The sequence below is a fragment of the Ursus arctos genome, unplaced genomic scaffold (assembly GCF_023065955.2).
Source record: "Ursus arctos isolate Adak ecotype North America unplaced genomic scaffold, UrsArc2.0 scaffold_11, whole genome shotgun sequence".
Taxonomy (NCBI): domain Eukaryota; kingdom Metazoa; phylum Chordata; class Mammalia; order Carnivora; family Ursidae; genus Ursus; species Ursus arctos.
In genome coordinates this window covers 13630859-13655017 of record NW_026622775.1, presented here as the reverse complement: position 1 = coordinate 13655017, position 24159 = coordinate 13630859, and the positions used below count along the sequence as shown (strand labels likewise).

Below are 24159 nucleotides of genomic sequence, written 5' to 3'. Positions count from 1 at the left end.
CCCAAGCCCTGGGTTGGAGGAAAGCGAGGCCAGACGGTCATTGTTCACTCAGGCCTGAGGAAAAGTTGCCAGGGTAGCAGCACCTCTTACTTTCGGTGGCAAGTTCCCCTAACTCCAGCTTTCCGGACCTGGGATGAGCGCACACATCGCGACTCTCCCTTTCTTACTGTGGGGCACTCTGCGAACACACCCACAGTCACCTCTGCGCGCTCCCCGGGAACCCGCTCAGCACACAGCGCACCCCAGCGGCGGCGTGGCCTCCTTCCAGCCGTGGCCACTTAGCTTCCGGAGAGCTCGCCAGTTGCCTCCGCCGCCGCCTTGGAATCTGGAGACCCGACAGACTGCGAGACCCGCTCTCCGCCGGACCCCAGGGAGGACGCGCGGCTGCTGCGCCTGCCCCACCCGCCACACCTGGGAGCGGTGAGGACCAGGAGAGGCGGGGCGCGGCCAGAGGCTGGCCGGGTGCTGGAGCAGCTTCGCCGAAAGCCAGCCGGACTGGAGCAAGGCGGAGGGGGAGGGTCTCGGGACAGAGTCTTGCTCCTCCGAGGGAGGGACCCCAGCTGGGGTGGAAAACAGCACAAACCAGCTGCAGAGACGCTGGGCGCGGATCATGGAGCGGGCCAGCCCCGGCCCCGGGGGGTCGCAGCTGCAGCGGGACCAGGATTCCGTGGAAGCGTGGCTGGACGATCACTGGGACTTTACCTTCTCTTACTTTGTTAGGAAAGCCACCAGGTAAGAAGAGGACCCCTGGAAGACCCACCCGGGGCGCTGAGAGTGACCTGGGGGCTCGTCTCTCTCCCCTTATTGAATTTTCCTCTTCCTTTACCATTAAACAACCTCTGTTCCCAGGCCCTTTGCTTTTGAAGTAGGTCTCTGGTCCTGTTAGGGTGTAGAGACCTCGACTTTATGGCCAGTACAGTCGAAAAGCCCAAGCGTGGGATTCGATCCAACTTGCTCACAAAGTTCAAATACAAAAATGTACATGCGGACCCCCCACAAACACACCCCGGCTGCCCTGGTATTCCCGGAGAGCAAGATTATTTACATACATCCGCGCTCACGGGCCTTCCCCAGCCCTTCTCTAGCCGCCTGGTCCCCCTAAATCTCCTTAGCGAAACCAAAACAGTTTTTGAGCCCCTTCCCTGCAGCTCCGGAAGCACCATTTCCAACTCGGTCCCAGCGGCTCCGCTCCTCCCCCGTCCCCCCTCGCCCCGGCCTTTGGCGGGGCGGGGAAGCCGGGGTAGGGGCGAGACCACGAGGAGCCCAAAGGCAGCAACATGCCGGAATCTTCCCAGAGTAAGTGCTGTCGCCTTTTGCCCCCTTCCAGTCCCTTGCTTGGCCCGGGCGCTTCCTTTCACTCTCTCTTGCTCCCAAGGCGGCGCCGCTGAAAGGGCTCCGCAGAGGGCTTGGCGGCGCGCACACAAAGGGCGCTTGGGAGGCGCGGCGGGAGCCGACAGCGGGGGGCTGACGGGTCCCGCGCGGCCCCAGCCGACCCCAGAGGCCAGCTCCTCCTGGTCGAGAGCCAAGCGCCGGGGCGGCCTCTGCGGAGGGCGGGGAGCAGGGAGCTTGTCCTTTGGGAGGCGGCTGCCCGGGGGGCAGTTGGGGCGCGCGTGGGAAACGCTCGCGGTAGAGTTGGGGAGGAATTGAGGCTGAAGCCGAAGAAGGAGGAGCTGGAGCGGAGAGTGCGAGGCGGGCGGATCTTCCCTGAGCCTGAGTTGGTGAGAAGCCCGGCGCGGGCAAGGCTCCTGCACGCGGACTCAGGCTGACTCCAGGACGCGCTTCTTTGGAGAAGGGTCCCGAACCCGCCGCCTCCAGGCAGCGGCCGTCGGCAGTTGGCGCTGGCTGCCTTGGCCGCCAGGAAAGCGCACTGAAGGCGGTGATGGTGGAGCGGCCGGCAGGGGCACGGCGCTGGGCTCCCACCCGCCGGCGCTCGGTCTCCGCTGTGCCGGGCGCTCCCCGCCAGGGGGCGGCGCAGCGCGGGGCGAGCGGGCGGCGGCGGGCGGCGGCGCGGTGGCGGGGTCGGTAAGGGAGCAGCAGGCTTCGAGTCACCGCCTCACCTGGGCACGTCGTCGCCCCCCGGCACCTCCTGGAGTCCAGAGTCTGCGGAGGCCGCATGGTCTGCACTTCGAACTTCTCATGTTTGCTATGTTGCCCTTTGGAGACAAAACAAGGTAGTCCCTTCAGCATCCCCCCCTTCCCACTTTCCCTTGGGGGCTCGGGGCTGGGTGCTGGTTGGTGGCGCCCGGGGCACGCCAGCGGGGGGATGCTTCATTGAAAATGAGCTGTCTATTTTTGTCTTCCTTTATTCTCTTACGGTGTATTACTTTGGGATCTTAGAAGGGGCTCTTTTTAAGGCTGTTTCTAATAACGAGTTTGTGTCAATTTCATCACTTTCGGGGGTTTTGGACAGAGGCGACAGCTTAGGGCAAATCTTATCTCTTCTGTTTAATTACTCCGCCCTCCTTTTAAAGTCCTCTCCCCCGCTTTGGCAGTCTTATTCAAAATCCTAAATCTGGAGCAACCGGAGGATAAACCCTGAAAAGAAAGTGATTGCTTTTCAAAGGACACTTTTCTGCGAGTTTGGGGTGAGGCACTAAAGCCATCTAGATCTGGAATTATTGATTGTTGTGGGCCCCCAGTTTTCAAAGGTCACCTGCTACTCTGAGGCCATCTGTCCTTAGTTTCCTTTCACCTTTGCACACTTCCACTTTTCTGTCCTCATTGAATGGAGAGTGGGCAGGAGAGCTGGGCTGATTTTGTTCAGTGTGTCAGGGTGTTCTGTGGAGGTGTTCTGTACGCAGGTTATTAGTAGTTGAAAGAAAAAAGTGATTTGTCTTACAAATCACCGTCAATGTCTTCTTCTTCCCCGCCCCCCCCCCTTTAAAGACAGAAACTTGGGATAGTTTGGTGATCGTTTTTAAGTAGTCATACATGAGAACACTTCACTCAGAGCTTGCCAGAACTTTGAAAGTGACATTTTATTGGAAGTTAAGTGGAAAGGGTTAAATTTAATTTTCTTTTCACATTACTTTTTCTCCCAAATAGCATTGGATTAAAATCCTCATTTCTCAAAGTTACATTGTTCAGTGTAAAATTTAGATCATCCGAAATTTTTATAAGACTATTTTTTAGTTATGGTTTTTATATTATAGTTGATGTTGACAGTAGGCTGACCACTTTATATGACATGTATGTGTGTGTGCGTATATTCTTATATCTTTATAAGAGTTTATGTTGAGTATAAGTTGGAAAACGAAAGTGTAAAATATTTAGGAGTAGTACAGGCCCTCATTAAGAGGTATAAAGTGCTGAAAGTTGTCAGTTTAGAGAATATAATCTAAGAGTTTGTGTGTAGTCAGAGGTTTCTGTTTGGGCTTATATTTGGTGGTATTAACTGGAAATTTAAGATTGAGAGATTAGACGGGAGTTGATTATAAAAATTCCAAACTTCTAAACCCAGTGATTCATATGGTTGTGGTAAAAACTTATTGGAGACATTTTAACTTTACAGCTAGGATTTTTTTAACTAGAAGCTGTTACTTCGCTTTTTTCCCTTTTGTTACACTTTGTAAGTGTAAAATGAGTACTGTATGTGATTCAGGACCCCATGAAACAGATAGTTCTGTAGAAACATTTAACATGTTTTAAAATTTAAAATAAATTTGGATTCACTTAGATTGGCCATCTGTGCCTGTAAACAGGCATGTTGATGGAACTATTTCTACATTATTTAATTTAATTGTTGTCTTTGGACATTCATGCATGCTTTTTTATCCTATCCCCAGACTGAAATGATCTGTACTGAGTAGTAGTCATTGAACAGAATGAAGGTTTCTGGCATTCCTAAATTCTCATTTAAATACCTGTGAATTTTGGTTGACATTGGAAGCAGTTCTGCTGCTATATTACATTGTTTCCTATAACTGTCTTCAAACACAGAGCAAGCACCTAGTTAAAAGCTACAAGCTTGGAGCATAGTTGCTTTTTAGTAATCACAGCCTGTTTATGTGAATTTGAGTGTCAGTTGAACAATTCATAACATAATCTATTGGCATAAAAATTAATTTGAGACTAGTAAACTACAACATATGGAAACTCCCACCCTCACTATTCTAGACAACTTTGCAGTTCTACCCGGCTGAGATACTGTGTTAATTAAGGGCTCTAATCTTCATGCATTTGCAAATGAAGGCTTCTGGGTGCTAATGCCACTTTAACAGCTGTTGTTATTCTTGACAGCATATTAAAATAATGTTACCTTTCATTAGTTACTAATCATTTCTGCCATTGTGGGCGATGTTTTAGATCATTTGGTATTGTAGTAAAGTCAACGTGATTGACTTTTTATTGCTTTGTTTTGTACTAGGCAAAAGCTTGAGAATATTTGGCATATAATGGAAATAGGAGTTACTAAGTGAGGACAAGTTTTTATGACTGCTTGGATCAAAGTCCAGAAACAGAAGTTTTACACTTCCATGTAGCTTTCTATGGTAGACTTTTTATTTCACACTGTGCCGCATTAGTTGACATTCTGGGTCCTGTGTTTGGGATTTTTCTTTTTTCTCTTCTCTTCTCTTCTCTTCTCTTCTCTTCTCTTCTCTTCTCTTCTCCTCTCTTCTCCTCTCTTCTCTTTTCTTTTCTTTCATAATTTTTTCTTATCTCTAAAACCTGTAACATTTTTATTTACAAGATATTTATATTAAAATCAGATGATAGATATAAAATAAATATTGCCATCCACTTTTAAAAAATACTGTTTCTGTAATTATATAGGAATATAATTTTCAATTTTCAGACAAATGATTTGTTAAGCATATTTTATTAAGCTGTCACTAGGGTTGAAGATAATAAAACCTTGTGGTTATTGACTCAGTCTGACTTTAATATTATTTATAATATTTTTATGATGGTAATTCTGATGCAGTAATGACCTTTTCTTTTTGTATTGTTTATAAACAGGGTTCATATGGCCAGCTTTAAGCTGCTTTTTTAGTGCCCTGAAAGTACTCATGTGTTTCAAATTCTTTCCTCCTAGAAGAAGCTGTAGGAGCCCCTAAAATGATGTTTCTCTCCCTTCTATCGCTAGTGTTCTCAAGGTTTCAAATTCAGATCCATTTTAGAGTCTGCAATGCAAGGTCATGATTCCTAAAAATGTGGTAGAATTAATGCAGTGGCAATTAGTCATAGATGAATATCTTGAAATAAATCTACTTGCTTAGCTAACAGAAACTAAGTAGGCATATAGTACAATTCAGTAGCTTTTTCTCAGATCTGTGGAAATAGCCAATATTTTCATAAGATCCATGTTTTCAACACTTCAAGGTGTACACTTTTTAGCATTTTGAATATGTCCTGCAACTAAATTTTCTTTTTAAGTCATTCCACCTAAATATTTAAATATTTAAAATATCTGAAACTGGCTTTTAAGTTTCATAGGTAAAGTTTGTACCTTCATCCTTATCTGATTACAGAGAATGTCTTTCTAAGATACCCCTCTTCCTTTAGATTTGAAACACAAATTAACTTAGAACTTTGCTTGAACTTCCTAATGCATTTTAATAATGCTCAGGAAAGATTTCTTCCGTAATTGAAAAGACTACACAGAACTGTTTGGTGTTTATTAGTTTATCCCCCAAACATTTTTCAACCTAATAATTTATTAAACCTGTAAACTGTTAATGTTGAGTTAAATTTGTTCCTTGTTCTCAGAGCTGATTGTAGGATGACAACCTCTTCCTAGGATGAAAGCCTTTGGTAAGGACTGCAGGGCAATTAAGTAAATCACTGAGTTGATTGATCGTGGAGGGTTGAAAAATGACTAATTTCTGAATTTAGGATGCAGGCTAGTTACTGACTTTGCAGGACTTCCTATGAAATTAGTTTAGCTGGACAGATGTAGATTCAGTTGACCATGTTTACAGCTGATGGATGTGGTCTTGGAGATATCTGTTATATCAGGTTCTCAGTAAAAAGTGCCTGTGAGCTACATACCTAGGAATAAATATTCAAGAAAGTCTTTCCAACATGAGTCATTCATTTGATATTTAGCTCTGTAATCATAATTACTGACTTGGTGTTTCCATTTAATTTGAATTACATATTATTTTTCATGATGTAAGTGCTGTATTCATTTTCTTTAACTGGTAGGAATTTATACTTATTGCTAACCAAATGTTTAAGGCAGGTAAAGCAAACTGAGTGTTAAGTTCTTAAGAATCATTTTGCTAGGGGCACCTGGGTGGCTCAGTAGGTTAAGCATCTGCCTTAAGCTCAGGTCATGATCCCACGGTCCTGGGTTCAGCCCTGCATCTGGCTCCCTGCTCTGTGGGGAGCCTGCTTCTCCCTTTCCCTCTGCCCCTCCCCCTGCTTGTGTGCAAGTGTGCGCACGCTCTCTGTCTCACTCAAATAAATAAAGTCTTTAATTTTGATAAGTATTCTAAAAAACTTTTAAAAAAGCTCTTAAGGATATCTATTTATTTATTTCCCTGGTTTGTAGTTTGTACTGAACATGCTTTTTAAAGTGTTATGTGCCATTATTAACTTCTGTATTCTTCAAGACTTTTCCCTTGATTGTGAATTTTAAAATCAACCTTTGTTGCAAATTATCTTCTCTGAATAATTTTATCAAATCTAAACTTGGGGGAAAAAGATTCCCCCCCAATATCATATGCCTGGTGATAACTATAAAAATAGCAATCATTATTTCTACTCTTTGTTGAATACATATGCCAAGGTTGTAAGAACAGATCCTGATCTTTTAAGCTGATGAAATATTTAAAACACACACACACAGAGGATTTTTAAATTTAGAGTAAGAGGGGATCATGTAATCCAGTGTTTTTCAGACTTAAGTAACGTTCCTCTGTTAAAGAAAGACATTCTTATTCATCTCTAGTATATTAGTTAGAAAGTGTTTTGTCATATAAACCCTACTTGAATTCATACAAAATTGACTTACATAATTAAGTGTTTGGTTTGGTTATGAAATTCAGCTGATCAAATATTGTCAAGGTTCTGCTTGTCTATATATCTATTTAATCTGGCCTTCCTTCAGTCCATCCATCTATCCTTTCTTCCTTCCATCCATCCATACAGCCATCCATTTTTTGGCCCTATGCTGTGTTGGCTTTTTCTGTATGCTTTCTTTATATGCTGGAAGCTTTTTCAGGGCAACTTTCTGTGGGTCTTAAAATTCTCATATTAGAGAAATACCTTGTTATTTGTGTCAGTCCTCTCAAAATTACTCTGGCGTTATTTGGGTCTTGTGCCTGGGTCACATGACCAATCACTGTGTCCGGAAGAATAGGGTTATCCAAGTACTTTGTTTGGGCAGGTAACCCATAATGTGAAATGTCTTTGGGGGGAGAGGGAATTCCCAAAAGAAAGTGATATAGACATACCCAGAAGTTCTAGATATCTACCATACCTAGTGTTGGACTTCCTTTTATTTAATGTTAGTTAAATGTGGAATTCTTAAGAGGAGGTATAATTTAATTATAATTACAGCATTTTTCCAATTGTAATACCAACATAAATTTACGTAACTATGAATAATAATGGTACATCTCCAGCCAGATGCAAATTGACAGCATTTATTAAATCAGCTTTGCAGAGTGAATATGGCCCCTATTGCCCAACAAAGTGTCTGGTGAGGTCAGCTCACCTTTGCTACAGTTGGCCTAATGATGATTCACTTCTCCCACTGGGTCTGCTCAGCCATCAAGCTTTTATTCCTGTAGCACAGCATACCAGCTTTTGCTTTGAAAGCATATTTGCATATTAAATTTGTCTCTCTTTTTTTTTTCTCTTTATCCTAGAACCACTGAGCTGTAGAGTGATTGTAAACACAAATATAAACCTGCTAAAATTACAGGACAGTGCTTGGTTTTAAGATGGTCATCCGAGTCTTTTAAAGTATACTTCTTTCACTTTTTTGTTTTGTTTTGTTTTAATTATCATCAGTGTGAAAATGCAAAATTAAGACATTTTCATAGAAAAATTACGGATCTTCAAAACATACTTGTTTGGGACTCTCAGGCCTTCTGATACCTCAGATTAAAAAATGCCAGTCTAGTGCGGTCTTCCCATATCTCACCTGCAAAGCAAATCAGTTTATGTATTTATAGCATAGATGTCAGTTATTATGTTTTCTTTCATATATAAGTAGATTTTCCCTTAAGGAACATTTTTCACACATGTGATTATGAATGCATGGAAAATTACAGAATATGTCTCTTTCGGCTCTCAGTCAAATTTGAATGTAAAACCATATGAAGCAATTCTGTATTTTATTTGTATTTGGTCCCAGTTAACTTCTGAGATGTTTTCATAGCTGGAGAAAACTTGGAAATACTAAATAACTTTAAGCAGAGCATTCATTTCCTTTCCATGCCAGATCCAGGAGAAGTCATCACTGTAACCTCAGAGTAGAGATTATTCGAGGCTATCACTTGGAAGTGCTCCGCATCTCCCCAGTTTCATTTAATAGCCTATTATAGTCATTTTTTTCTTCATCTAAACCAATGCTTCTCAAAAGGGATGCTATTGGGGGTGCCTGGGTGGCTCAGTTGGTTAAGTGTCCAGCTCTTGATTTCGGCTCAGGTCATGATCTCAGGGTCGTGAGATCGAGCCTGCGTCGGGCTCGGTCCTGGGCATGGAAACTGCTTAAGAGTCTCTCTCTCCCTCTCCCCGTCCCCCACCTCTCTCTCTTTCTCTCTCCCCCACCAAAAAAGGAAAAGTGGTGGGGATACTATTAGCATTCAGTGATGACCTTTTTATGTTGTTATGAGAAGCTGTTCAACACATTGCAGGATGTTTAACATGCCTGCGCCCCATGCGTTAAATGCCAGAGCACCCCCATCATTATGACCCACATTTCCAAGTGCCCCCAAGGGCATATTACTATATACATACTGCTTGTGTTCTAATACTAAAGATATAGTATTTTGAGCTGTTTAATATTGTTCTGAACTGTTTAATATTGATTTCTACTGACGGTGGTTAAGGGCCCTAGGTAGGAAAAATCTTAGCTTTAATCCTAGAACTATCTCTTTCAAAGAGTATGACCTTGGGTGCTTTACCTGCCTTCTCTGTAAAATGGACAGCATTTACTTCATAGTGTTCTTAAGAAATTTAAAAGAGATAATGCGTAGTTCCTTCTCTTTTTTAGAGCGAATTTCAGTAGTTTACTGTTTTACCTTGAGAATCATCAGTGCCTTAAATATAATAACAGATTCTGATAGTCATTCTTTTATTCTGGTAAGTGGGAATTAGAACAAATGAACAGTGATTTATTAGATTTTAAGAGATCTTATTTTTTACATGAAAATTAATGATTTGAATAGAACTATTTATGGTTTGTGTGAAGCTCTGGAAAGGGAATTGGAATGGGAGCCCAGACCTCCCTGTGTTGTCCCCAGCTTTGAGATTGGCCCAAATTAATAACCCTGGGCTTTAAAGTGGGAGGGCGTAGAGAATCAAGGCAGAGAAATTCATTAGTGAGTTTAAAAATCTCTTTCAATTCTAAGCATTCTTTTTTTTTTTTTTTAATTTATTTGAGAGAGAGAGAGAAAGAGAGCGTGCGCGAGCGTGCGCACACAAGCAGGGGGAGCTGCAGAGGGAGAGGGAGAAGCCGACTCCCTGCTGAGCAGGGAGCCCAACCTGGGCTGATCCCAGGACACCAGGATCTTGACCTCAGCCTCGGCCTAAGGCAGCTGTTTAACTGACTGAGCCACCCGGGCACCCCAGCTGGAAGCATTCTTGATTCTCACAAAGGGCACAGATTATCAGATTCTCAGATTGAATAGATTCCTTCTTTAACTACTTTCCAAAAATGAGTAGTGGATCCTCGTCAAATTATGCAAACCGTGTAACTAAAACTATAAAATTAGGATCTAAGAGCAGGAAAAATGTCTAACATTATATTTATTTTATGTGAGTTATTTTTGTATTTTTCCTACAGATAATTTTAGCAGATTTCCATATGAATTTTTAACCATCCCTTTCCAGACAGGAAATTAGTACACTTTTCCTAATTCTGGTTTTATTTTTTTATTTTTTTATTTTTTTTTAAAGATTTTATTTATTTATTTGACAGAGAGAGAGACAGCCAGCGAGAGAGGGAACACAAGCAGGGGGAGTGGGAGAGGAAGAAGCAGGCTCCAAGCAGAGGAGCCTGATGTGGGGCTCGATCCCAGAACTCCGGGATCACGCCCTGAGCGGAAGGCAGACGCTTAACGACTGAGCCACCCAGGCGTCCCTTAATTCTGGTTTTAAAGTGATTAATTCACACGACTTATGAAAAAGAGCACTGGAGAGAAAGAAAAAAGGGTGACATTTTAATAGTAAACTTAAAAACATGAGAATGCATTGTGTTTTGTGCATTACTCAGGGCCTGCAACTTTTTACTCCATTTTATCTGAGGCATCCTGCAAATCTCCCCAATGTTACTGCTGAAGGACTTGCTGCTTAGCTGACCTTGAAGCCCAGGCTTCAGGCTACTTAGAGAATTTCTTCAATTGAGCTTAGGGTAGGAACTAAAACAGACCAACTTTAGTCCCCAAATCTGTAGCAGAGTGTTAAAGTATTATTTTGTCTAGTATTAAAACCATTCTCCAGTTTAGAATTATGGTTATTATGAAATATTGCTGTGGTTTTCATTATAGGTAATTGGTTATATATTTTCTCACATTTGTTGACAGTTTTATTTTATCTTTGATATTTTGAAAAAAAAATCACCCCCAAATCTCTAAATTTATTTTTGCAAAAAAAATTAATTTTTAAGTAGTAATGGAAAAACAAGTTATGTTCTTGCATTTATTTTTCTAAACTCAATGTTCAGCTCTTTGTTTTTATATATTATTCAGAAAATTATGTCGTACGTAAGTGTAGTTATTAGTCTAGGGAGTCTTAATGTTTTTTCAGTTCTAATTTGAGAAAATACTAACATTAAACCAACTATTTTTTTCATAGAAGTGTTTCTATAAAGACGTTAGCGCTTTTAAACTAGGAGCTTAAGAAGAAGCAGTGGCTAACATCTAGTTATTCTGTATAGGCCCACTGAATAAATTATTTTTACTTTTACAAATATAAGCTATACAAAGTATAGCTTTTGAAGATATACTCCATTTAATAATGTTTGATTAACTTCAAAATATTAACTCTCGTATATTAAACACTGTATTAGACATAGGGTTTGGGTGTCCCGGACTCTATGCTGTCGCTTTATATGCATACTTTCCTTGAATTTTTTAAAAAGATTTATTTATTTATTTACTATAGAGAAAGAGAGAGAGAGAGGGTGTGGACGAGGGGGTGGGCAGAGGGAGGGAGGAGAGAAAGAATCCTCCAACAGATTCCCGGCTGAGCATGGAGCCCAACACAGGATTCAGTCGATCCCTGAGATCATGATCTGAGCCGAAATCAAGAGTCAGCTGCTTAACCTACTGAGCCACCCAGGCGCCCCTCCTTTAATTTTCTTAAGAACCCAAGGAAGGTTTATCATTATCACCCTTCATTCTATGGAGAGAGTGAATACCGTACCTAAGGTGTTACTGTTTGAACGAAGTACCTCTGGAGTGGAAGCCTAAGTCTGTCCCACCGAGTGCCCTTACCCACAGGCTCTACCAAGTTTAGTGTCAGCGGTAAAGGAAGCAAAGCAGGGCTCATAGATTTAATGTCATGTAGACTCTAACTCAGGAAAAGGTTCAGGTTTCTCCTAGGACCATTTAAAGTTACATGCGCATTACTAAATGATGTGCCTAGAGACTTTGCCCAAGTGGGTTTAGTTTCCATATATAATTTTAGAGTATAAAAAGTGGGAACTCTCCAATGACATTTTAAAATAGAATGGCTGAATATTTAGGTCCTAGGCCATCACAATTGTATTTTTAGTATTAGAACACAAATACCCTAAGTACAGTATATTTTCAAAGAATTTTTATCCTTTGATATATTATTTTAGGTAAGAGTACAAAACACATTAAACTTAGTCGCTCTACAATTAGGTTGCATCTAATTGTATTTTTAACTTATGAGAGTTCCTGTGTTTATATCACAATTTTACTTTGTCTCATAAATTTTTCTTCTTTTTTCCTCAGTTTTCTAGATGCTAAGAAATATTGTATAAAACCTAGACAGAGTGTTTTAATCATTTTTCACTTTTAAGACATCTGGAATATTAAATACATATTTTAAGGCAGTTCTGTCTTTTTCAAGATTCATTTTGTAAGATGAATGAGCACTTCAACTTTGGTAGAAAGTAAAGTTATTGCTGCATGGAGTCCTTATGGACCCAGATATCTGTGTGTGTGTCTTTTGCTAACCATATTTGAAATATTATGCAAGAGTTTACATCCCTCTGTCCTGCCAATACTTGTGCATTTCCTATTTAATATTTTTAGATGGCATTTGGAGGAAGCCGTGACATGTTTAGGTTAGTGGAAGATTTCTAGAACACAAACTGTCAATTGTAGTTTTCTTTCCTGTGATGGGTTTCTAATAATCTTGTGTGAAAATGAGAAATTGGAAAAGGAGGAAAAGTTTTATTCTTAATACCATATGTGCCTTACAGTTACCGATCATTTTTTTCAATGAGGAGTACTAATCAACTTACAGTATTTTTAGAAAGAAGGTGAAGTGCACTCAGTATACAAACTTAAATCTATTTAAATATCCATAAAAAAGGTATTACTAGGTTTGAACCATTAAATTAAATCATTTAAGTTAGTCGACTCTATCATTTTAAGAATGATACACGTTTCATATACTTAAAAAATACAAGTACACAGAGTTCTGCCACATTTATAATTTGGAGGAAATAAACTCTGTTACAACAATTGTAAAAAATGATTGTTCACCTTCTAAGCTTTCCCCCACCCCCAATTTTTTTGATTTTTTTCCTATTATTCACGAATGAATGAACTTGGTCATCCCTCTGTGCATTACTAAAGATGCAAAATGTCCAACTAGAAATATCCAACTCAGCCTCTTCTTGCAGCAGCTGCTAGAACCTGGCTTCCTGGCCTTTTGAGTTCATGGACTCATTTAATTTTGTAGGGCACTCCACCTACTTAACACCATTTCGAAGGGTACAGGGCTGGTCGTGTTATAAAGAACCTCAGTGAAATCCAAATGCGTTCAACATTATTCTGCATGACACTGGTTTTTAAATCCAATTGCCATTGCCTGAGCAGTTTGGGCAGTAAGAGTCTTCCTTAAAGTAGAACATTAAGATAATAAGCTTCTGATTGGATTCTTTAATATTTAAAAAGATTTGAAATTTCAAATTCAGGTCACATTTATGACAACTCATGGCACGTTTTTGACAACTGTCGTTCGGCTTTATTTCCTATCATCTAATTCCTGTCGGTCTCTTGGGCTCTTTCCTGGCTCAGCGTGGGAAGGGGTCCCGTTGTGAGCCCGAGCCGCGTCTAAGGTTGAGACCACGCGTGGTATTCACACTGCGTTACCTGAGAGGAGTAACTCCCAACATTGACTGTGCTACCCTCCAGGCTTTCTCTAGTTCTTTTAAGACATACTGTAAAAGTTAAAAACGAACAAACACGAAACGAAATTGAATTTACCCGTTTAAAAAGGGCGTATGATACAACTCATTTATGAGGTAAGAAATTCTTTGTGTCATAAAACAAGGAAGGATATAAGGGACCGGAGGATCATAAAACCCATTTTGGTAAGGAGAGGAGGACTGATGTGCATGGGATGTTAAACATCAGGATCTTGTCATCGAGCATAAATTTTTGGCACCCTTTTCACTGCATTTCCCTTGGCCGTGGCTTTACTTCAAGTGTCTAGGGCCTGTTAGCTTTCGTTAACAGCCTTGTAAAGGGAAATCAACTGAAAGACTTCAAGGGGGCCCCCCCTGCTTTTGATTGTTCCCAGCTTTGCCGGCAGTTAGCAAGGACAGGCTTATCCACGAAAGCAGAGTCGCTCAGTTATTAGTGCTTGTAGCACAGGGTCAGAACACCTTGCAGAACTTTCATCTCTCTCCTTCTTTTTACTCAGATGGTTAGGCTGCAACTTGTATAGAGTTTTGATGGCACTCTCATTGTTTTGGAGGAGGGGGAACTTCATGGGATTCTGTCAAGAATGGCATTCGGTAGTATGTGTTTGGCTGAGGGCTTTGAGTCGTCAGAATGCCGGTAGCCAGCCTGTTTCCAGACCGTGTTAGCCCGCTCAGCCTGTAGGTTTGCACACCACGAACACCTTTCCCCCCTCATCCTTTCTCTGATTCTCAGAACTTTATGAAGATGCGAACACCCACTGCTTCTCCCCCCAGCCCCGCACCTCCATTGGAATGAGTGCTAAGGGTACGGGAGATAGCAACATCTTCAATATATGGAGGAGATTTTGAAATGCTTTTACAAGCATTTTCTAATTTGACTCCTGTATCAGCCCTGCGCAGTGAGCGAAGGAGTAAGGAGGTCCTTCTCCCATTTAAAAAAGTGGAAGCGGAGGGGCAAAAAGACATTGAGTTCACTGACCTAATGATCACCATTGGCCTGTTGAGAAAGTAAGCCTTCGTTGTTGGGGCGGGGGCGGGGTCTTCGTGGCCTGTTAATACAGCTGCCCATGTTTACGACTGAAGACTTGACATCCAGAGAAGTTGTGGATACATATAAGACGTATGTGTAGTCTTATAGCTGGAACTGGCAGTACCTTCTGTTGGCCTGTCTGGTATTCTTGACTTTATACCCTGCTGAAGACAGCGCCTTGCACTTCATCAAGAAGTCAGAGCAGGTGGTATTTTCCCTGTTTTATAGAAGATGAAGTTGAAACTCAAAGGAGGAAAATGTTTGCAACTGGGCATACAATTCATTGGTAGTGAATGCTTAGATTAGATTAGAATTTAGGAATCCCCAAAACCTAGCCCCTTGATGCTTTGTAGTCCCAAGGATTTTTGGCAATTAATCAGTCTCTCTTTCATGAGTCAATTATAATTTGTTTTTTCTCCGTTAAATACATGGTGTGGCTTTGAGAGTAAAATGAAAGAACTTGGTTTAAAGAGGAATTTTATACTACAAATTATTAATCTATGCGCTTTCAAAAGGTTCGGTTAGTATGCACGGGATCACAGTGTGGTAGTCCTTTGTGCTCTTTTGATGATAAAATTAATGTTAGTGATTTGATAGCCTGGAACTCATCAGTATGCTGAAGAGAGCCTACCTTTTCTTTGATGTCTATCTGCCCACAATTTCAACTGGGGAAAAGAATATAGAATGAGTGGTGTGGTCAGAAGAAATACGGGATACCTAGTTAAATTTGACTTTCAGATACCATGTATACTTAAAAATTATTCATGTTTATCTGAAATTCAATTTTAACTGGGTGTTCTGTATTTTTATTTGCTAAATCTAGCAACCCTAAGAATGACTCTTCTCTTGAACACGTTCATTATACATTATTTTTCAGGGCATTGTTTGAGATTTATAAAACATGACCTGGTCTCAGAGAAGCAGACATGGGAGGATTCGGTCAGATTTCTTTGAGGAGACTATCCTTAAGGATCTTTATTCTCCAACTCCTTTGAGACAGTTTTTACCTCAGCGGCTTAATGTGCCATCTTTTTATGATCTGAGTGTAAAAAATTAAGTTAGAGAATGTGTTATTGTAAGTGATCTTATTCTCTCTATGCCTTGTATGCTTGAATTTGAGTTTGACTCTTTTCGGATGCAGCTAGAAGTCACAGAGTGCCTCCTTCATGATAAGCGTTGATGTTCTGGGAACATTTATATTCTTACAGGCCATAAGACTTGGAAAAGGAGACCTGGATTTGAGTCCTGATTTTGCTACTAAATAGGATATCTTTGGTTCAGCCATTTAATTTAGCTTCATAATTTAGAAAACAAGATTGTTAATGCCTGCCTTACCAGGTTTAAATAAAATGGTGCCCCCATTTTTTCCAGTATCATTCATGTAAGCACTTTTCAAAATCTCACAAAATCAAGGAAGAGAAGTGAAAATAGAGATCCTATCCTAGCCACAGGAGTGATTTGCCCAGTCAGAAGTACCATCTAGGTTTCTGGAATCCCATCTGGTACTTTTTACCCTTATATCTGACATGTTCACAGTTATCTTTTCCATCTTTATTCATTTGTATGCATTTACATTGAACTTCATATGATGGCAAAATCTAATATGTATATAAATTAACTCCTGAACACAACATAAACTTCAGTTTTGGAGGAGTAGTCACTGAGTGGTTTGCCTGGGGAGCTCAGGACTCTGGTGCCCAGCACAGTGCCTGACACACTCAGATCTTTACCTTAGGAGAATAATTCATTCTATTTTTTAAAAAAAAGGGTATTTAAACATGAATCCAATTAAAATGGGGAAAAAATCAGTGGAAAGGTTTTGATTGGAACTTTATCTTGAAAATGGAACCACAGATTATGAAAGTAAATTAATCTACTCAGCCATCAGAAAGGTTGAATACCCATCATTTGCGTCGACATGGATGGAACGGGAGAGGATTATGCTAAGTGAAATAAGTCAAGCAGAGAAAGACAATTATCATATGGTTTCACTTATAGGTGGAACAAAAGGAATAGCATGGAGGATATTAGGAGAAGGAAAGGAAAAATGAAGGGAGGGAAATCAGAGAGGGAGACGAACCATGAGAGACTATGGACTCCAGGAAACAAACCGAGGGTGTTAGAGGGGATGGGGGAGGGGGTGGGGGGTGGATTAGCCCAGTGATGGGTATTAAGGAGAGCATGTATTTCATGGAGCACTGGGTGTTATACGCAAACAATGAATCATGGAACACTACATCAAAAACTAATGAAGTACTGTATGGTGACTAACATAACATAATAAAAAAAAGAAATTAAAAAAAAAGGAGGCAAATTAATCTTGTCCTAGATTTAATAAAATTTAGATTATAATGAAAATCCCACGCTAAATTTTAGATAAACAATTTTTGTCAAAACTATTCCACAATCAATTAACTTTACTTCTTCATGTTTGACTTTTCCAGCAGGGTTAGAGTCTCTTCTTTTTCTTTTCAAAAAATCCTTTTTCAAATTAATATTTGAGGGCTTCATCAGTTTTTTCAAGGACATTTCATAATCTTGAATATAGTTATTTAAATAAAATTCCCTTTTCAGGTATCTGTTATGTCCTTATCCTTGTTGATTCTTTCTTGATTCGTTAGCTGGTCTTTAATTGGGCATAGCCCTTAATTGTCAGTGGCATTGTGTAATAATGTAATGTAATTATAAAAAAAATTGTAGGGTATTGTAATGGTTCTCCAACATTACTTTAATCTACTTCTAGAAATTCTTTTTTTTTTTTTTTTAAGATTTTATTTATTTATTTGACAGAGAGAGAGACAGCCAGTGAGAGAGGGAACACAAGCAGGGGGAGTGGGAGAGGAAGAAGCAGGCTCATAGCAGAGGAGCCTGATGTGGGGCTCAATCCCATAACGCCGGGATCACGCCCTGAGCCGAAGGCAGACACTTTAACCGCTGTGCCACCCAGGCGCCCCTACTTCTAGAAATTCTGTATCTTATATGAGAGTTTTGATTTACAGGTTATTTGTATAGAGACTGAAGTATTAAAAAATTATCAGGAGAGGATTGATAGTCTTAAGAGGAAAGGCCCACTTCAAATAGCTGCCCAGGTCACACACTGCAAAACTTCAAGGGATATCTGAAGAGACAGAAGTGTGAGAAATGATTTAATTTTATTTGTGGGTTGGTTCTTAAGTGATTGTTTTGATATTATGATAATGTATGTTTTCCTGAATATGCATATAACTACAGGGACTCAGATAATCAATAATGTGGTCATGAGAATCCCCTTCCCCCATGACTGGTGGTTAATAAAAATTGTTGATTGAATGAGTGAATGTACTAGATCTGCTTTTCTTGTATAATTTAATATTAAGTTCATCTCACCAAGAAAATAACTAGAAACAAAATACTTGTGAGACAATACAGTAATAAAAAACATATAACAAAGAATTTTTAAGCACTGGCTGTATTTAAGACATAGAGGAGGCCCTGCCGGTTATATGAGGGTAAATTAACCATAGTCAGTTGTAAGGCTTACATCCAAGAGGTGAAAAATATTAATAGTTAGACCACAGTGTTGATTTTCTGTAACAAATACACCAGCATTCAGATATTCTCTTTTGGTGTAGTTAATTTAGGAGCCTTACTTATTGATCCATTCACTTCCCTCAAGAATTATTTATTGTAGACAGACTATGAGACAGGCATTTTCGAAGACAGACAAGTAGCTCTGATGACGTTTACATCTGGCTAGAGGAGACAGGCAAGAAAACAACAGATTAACAAACAGGAAAAGTATCCAGCAATAAGAATTTAGATGCTGGGAGGTGAGAACATCACGTGTCAGAGGCCAGTCTGGGTGGCATGACCAGGGAAGACCTGTCTGAATGGAAGATGTAGAAGCTGTGATCAGCCAGACATATAGGTGAGGGGAGAACATTCTGGACTGGGGGCACTTAGAGCTTGGGGTGCTTGAGGAGCACCGGGGAGGCCAGCCTGGGCAAGTAGAACTATGGTAGGGGATTAAAAGAGTTTGGGCTTTGTTTTCTGATCATTGAGAAGCCAAGTAGGATAATTTTGATGTTAAGATATACTTTGTTTAAAGATCGCTTTGGCTGCTGTGGGGAGAATGGGTCAAAAGGGGGCAAGTATAATATGGAGAGACCAGTGGGGGGCTGTTAGCCATAGTGGACTTGGACCTGGATGTAATGCAAGAGGTAGAAATGAACAGATGGGGATGTAAGGTTTAAGGAGTGACATCGACAGGACTTGGTTTGGACGTGAGATTTGAAGGAAACAGAAATTTAGAGTAATTCCTAGATGTTGATTTGAGTAACTAGGGAGGTGATGGTTCTCTTTATTAATATGAGGAAAACTGGCAGGGAGTGAAATTGGAGTAAGATGATGGGTAGGCCATTAGGAATTCTGTTTTCACCATTTTAAGGTGTCTTAAGTTGTTTCGATATCCTATGGATTTGTCAGGTAGATATTTTGATTTAAAAAAAGTTGGTTACCATTTTCCAATAAGAAGATAAGAAATAAATTGGACTAAATTTTAGAATGGTAGCTGAAATAATTCAAACGCCTATTTTTATATTGATTTAACAATTTAAGTTACATGTGCCTATCTTTAAATCGCATAAAATATGTTAATTTAGACATAAATTACTTTTTTCCTATCTACATTTGACAAAACAATTTTATTCAGAAACTTCCTGTACATTTTTGACAGCTTCACATGCATTTTTGACATCAATGTCTTTGGCACTGCTACTGAAATTTTGGGGAGTTATGTAAGTGTTTCTTTTGAAATAAATCTTTGAAAGGCTTTTATAACTGTATCGAACACTTGAAATTCTGAAGTCGTCCTGGTAATATCTATTATTATTTTTTTTTAAACTATTCTAGACTGGTACTATTTCTGAGTAATAGATATTTACGAAATAATACATTGTTGTTCAAAACAAAATAATCAAGGGAATAACTCAAAAACAGAAGACGTAGTAGAGATTCAGAAATAAGGCAGTCTCTTCTTTTTCCCTTTGTATTCTTCTTTTTTCACTTAATGAATTGTGGAGATTATTCACAGCAGTACATACAACCGTTTTTCAATTGTATAAATGTATCATTATGTATTTAACCAGCCTTCCAGTGGTGGTACAGGGAGCTTGTTATCTTTGCTATAACAAATACTGCTACAGTATATATGCTGGCACTTTCTTTGCCACATGTGTAAAATCTCTGGAACAAAGGATAAATGCATTTTAAAATTTGTTAGATGTTGCCTGTTTACCTCCAATACAATGCCTTATGTCACAATATTTACTATAGCCAAAAAAATTGAAGAGTGTCTGTATACCAACACTCTCCAAAATAGTGCATTGTCAGACTTTTTTTTGTCCTAGCCTTTTAGGAAAATAATCAATATGTCATTGTAGAGTGGGGATTGCATTGCTTTTATTATGGGCAAATTCTTTTAAATATCGTCAGTGATAACAAGTTTTTGTCTTTTGAAGGTGAATTTGAGTTTTGGAGAAAGTCAGATCTTATGCATAAGAGATATTAAGGTAGCCGTTATTACTCTAGGGTTTTTTTTGTGTTTTTGTGGGGTTTTTTTGTTTTGTTTTGTTTTGGGTTTGTTAGTTTTGAGAGGAGGGCTAAGTGAAAAACAAGATCTAACTTTTAGAGAAACTAATATCCTATTTACCTTATGAATTTTCTTAGAAGTTAGTTTCAAAAGAAGAGCTCCAAAAATGTCTGAAGTAATGACACTATGAATTGGTATAAGATGACATTTTTTCCAGGGGTAATCATTGGAATTGAACAATCATCTTGATGTGTATGATCTGATTTTTGTTTTAAAAAAATCACCCACCATGAAGCCTTGAGCTCAAGTGGATTTCTTTAACAGAGAGGTACATTAAAAACAAATAATGTAAATTTTCTTGGACTACATTTTTAAAATTAGGTATCACTTACATTTTGATTTTCTTCCTTTATACCAGGAGTAGATAATCTAGAAGAACAGATAATTTTTACTATTATTGAACAAGCATTATTAGGATAATATTTATAGAAGTCTATAATCTTTCTACATACCACATCAAATTGTTTATATTTCCCCCCTTCTAAATCTAATCTGTATATAACAATATAGGTAAAATTAACTAAAATTAAGCATATTATTAGCTAGCCAAATTTAGATAAATATTTGTTTTAAATTTTCAAATATTTAACTTCAGAACAAGTTGTATGTTTTAGACAGGGAATTAGTTTTTATATTTATGTTTTCCTAAGACTGTTGTCAAATTTAGTGTCTTTTACGCTAATGCAGACTGCTTTTGAGAGAAGCAGACTTGATGCTTTATGCATTGTAAATCAGATACCTGAAAATCTATTTATTAAAATGTTCATTGAAGCAATTGTTCTTTTCAGTTTTTCAAAATAAAACTGTCTTAAATAAACCACTTTATTTTTATTTTCTAAAAAAAAACTGAATTATTGTCTAATCAGTTTGCCGTGAGAGAATTTTTAGCTGCTCTCAGGGATACCACCTTTCTTTCTTAAATGTTTAATATGTCTGCATTCTGTTCTGCAGAGAAATGGTCAATGCCTGGTTCGCTGAGAGAGTCCACACCATCCCTGTGTGCAAGGAAGGCGTCAGAGGCCACACAGAATCTTGCTCTTGCCCCTCGCAGCAGAGTCCCCGGGCAGATAGCAGTGCGCCTGGAACACCAACCAGGAAAATCTCTGCCTCCGAATTTGACCGGCCTCTTAGACCCATTGTTGTCAAGGATTCTGAGGGCACTGTGAGCTTCCTCGCTGACTCAGAAAAGAAGGAACAGATGCCTCTAACCCCCCGAAGGTTTGATAATGATGAAGGGGACCAGTGCTCAAGACTCTTGGAATTAGTGAAAGATATTTCTAGTCATTTGGATGTCACAGCCTTATGTCACAAAATTTTCTTGCATATTCATGGACTTATCTCCGCCGATCGCTATTCGCTGTTTCTGGTCTGTGAGGACAGCTCCAATGATAAGTTTCTTATCAGCCGCCTGTTTGATGTTGCAGAGGGTTCAACACTGGAGGAAGCTTCAAATAACTGTATCCGCTTAGAATGGAACAAAGGCATTGTGGGGCATGTGGCAGCACTTGGTGAGCCCTTGAATATCAAAGATGCTTATGAGGTAAATAGGGGATCATTGAGGGGGGGAGCAGGGTGAGGAGAGGGTGTGGAACAAGGGTGGAACATTGGACACCTGCTGTGAATGGTTGGGGGGCGAATAGGATCACTGAGATGTAGGAATTTGCATACTTACTTAAAACTGGTATGTATGGTCAGAACTTTCCCATCTTTTTTTAATTTATTTTTAGAAAGATATTATTTACTTATTTGAGAGAGACTGAACGTGAGCAGGGGGAAGGAGACGGGGCGGAGGGGGGCATAAGAGTCTCAAGCCGACTCTGTGCTGAGTACGGAGCTCCACTCAGGGCTCAATCTCATGACCCTGAGATCATGACCTGAGCCCAAACCAAGAGTCCGACCCTTAACCAACTGAACCACCCAGGCGCCCCAGAACTTTCCCATCTTTTAAATGAGTTTCTTTACTAGTGCTTGAGTCAAGAATATGGGTGATAGAGAAATCTCGTTGTTTTTCTCTTTCATGGTAATTTAACATAGCTCATTCACAGTTGTATTTTCTTCTCTTTTTACCCGCTGACTATACATATCCTTATCTGTTATCACAGAAACTAACAAGGATTTTACTGAGATTCTAAAATGCTAGGTCCAAAAACTGTCAAAAAACCAAAGCAGTAGTCTTTTTCCAAATTCATTTGTTCATTCATTCAAATTAATTATATTCATTTATTTGAAGTCCCATTGACACAGAAATCTGATTTTCTTTCTTTTCATCCTTTCTTTCATTTGTTTTGTTAAATAAATTTATGTCTTCATAAATGGGAATTGTTGGGGCGCCTGGGTGGCACAGCGGTTAAGCGTCTGCCTTCGGCTCAGGGCGTGATCCCGGCGTTATGGGATCAAGCCCCACATCAGGCTCCTCCGCTATGAGCCTGCTTCTTCCTCTCCCACTCCCCCTGCTTGTGTTCCCTCTCTTGCTGGCTGTCTCTATCTCTGTCGAATAAATAAAATCTTAAAAAAAAAAAATGGGAATTGTTGCCGTAAAATATTTCAGTGGAAAGATTTGGTATTCTTCCACTTTTGCTATAATTATATGTAGGTCTTTAATTATGGACTTAAAGATTACACCGTATGATTCTTCAGATTTCCCATTTAAAATGATCTTTTTTATTAATAGAATTTTGGTTTTTTTTTTTTTTTTTAAGATTTTATTTATTTATTTGACAGAGAGAGAATAGAGGGAACACAAGCAGGGGGAGTGGGAGAGGAAGAAGCAGGCTCTTAGTGGAGGAGCCTGATGTGGGGCTCGAACCCAGAACGCTGGGATCACGCCCTGAGCCGAAGGCAGATGCTTAACCGCTGCGCTACCCAGGCGCCCCAGAATTTTGGTTTTTAAACAAGGCATCTTAACCGAATGACACTTTGTTTATCAGGTTATTTTCTAGCACCTTGATAGAACAATTGTTCTAGCTACCTGCTATTTGGTACACTCTTAAATGTTCTGTGGTAATCCCAACTTGCAACTCCTCCACGTAAGTTGAGTGGTCATTGCTGTTTTATTCACCCCTGTATTCCTGATGCCTAATACAATGCCTGGCACATAGTCAAGTCTCTCATTTTTTTTTTTTAAGATTTTATTTATTTGAGAGAGGGAGACAGAGAGAGAGAGAGGGAATACAAGCAGGGGGAGTGGGAGAGGGAGAAGCAGGTTTCCCGCTGAGCAGGGAGCCCGATGCTGGATTCAATCCCAGGACCCTGGGTTCATGACCTGAGCCAAAGGCAGACGCTTAACAACTGAGCCACCCCAGTCAAGTCTTAATAAATATTGATTGAATAAAAATTATATAGTAGATAGGATAGATAAGTAGCATAGAAAGCAGATCATAATAAATGCCAAAGAAAATGTGGTAGGTTCAGGGAAGCAGGAGATGACATTACTTGGGAGCGGAGAAATGTTTCTTTGAGGAAGCAATGCTTGCTATGGACCCTGGAAAGTAGGTAAGATTTGCATAGATTGGTTTGTGTGCATGAGGAGGTCCAGATGTAAAGAGAAGTTGAAAGAAGCAACAGGGCTGGTACTCCATGTGGTGCTTGTATGGACATGTGTGGACAACAGCCAGTGTAGACATTGAGGAGCTATGAGGGCAGAGCCTGGAGGTTACTGGAGTCTTGAATGCCAGGCTGAGGGCTATGTATGCGGTCCAGAGCCATGAGGAATGATTGAGATGGTTTGAAGGGGGGGACTGGTATGATTTAGACTGATTTAGCAGGATGAATTGTACAGTGGTCATAAAATGAAAATACTAGACACTGGGAGGAGAGATTATTAATAGTGTGAGCAAGCGAGGACCTGAACCAGGGTACTGGCCTTAACGAGCAAAAGAAGGGACTGGATTTCCAGTGAAGAAGGGGTGTCTGGCAGGGGTGGCAGCTAACAGGCGATGGAAGTGAGGGGGAAGGAGGAGTTGAGGATGACTGAGGGTT

At 40.0% G+C, this 24159-nt stretch overlaps 1 protein-coding gene across 3 annotated transcripts in view; it reads left to right on the top strand.

Annotated features, from left to right (window-relative positions):
- The first annotated feature begins 267 nt into the window (after window positions 1-267).
- The window catches only part of PDE5A (phosphodiesterase 5A), a 141310-nt gene continuing 117418 nt past the window's right edge, over window positions 268-24159 (top strand). The window contains exons 1-2 of one of the 3 annotated variants that reach the window (XM_026499250.4): window positions 268-732; window positions 21133-21721. In XM_026499250.4, coding sequence (XP_026355035.2) covers window positions 611-732; window positions 21133-21721 — 711 coding nt within the window. In that variant the 5' untranslated portion in view covers window positions 268-610. Of the gene's footprint in view, window positions 733-1139; window positions 1297-1999; window positions 2172-21132; window positions 21722-24159 lie in introns of those variants that run through there. The other 2 variants (XM_026499253.4, XM_026499252.4) reach the window with 2 other exon arrangements.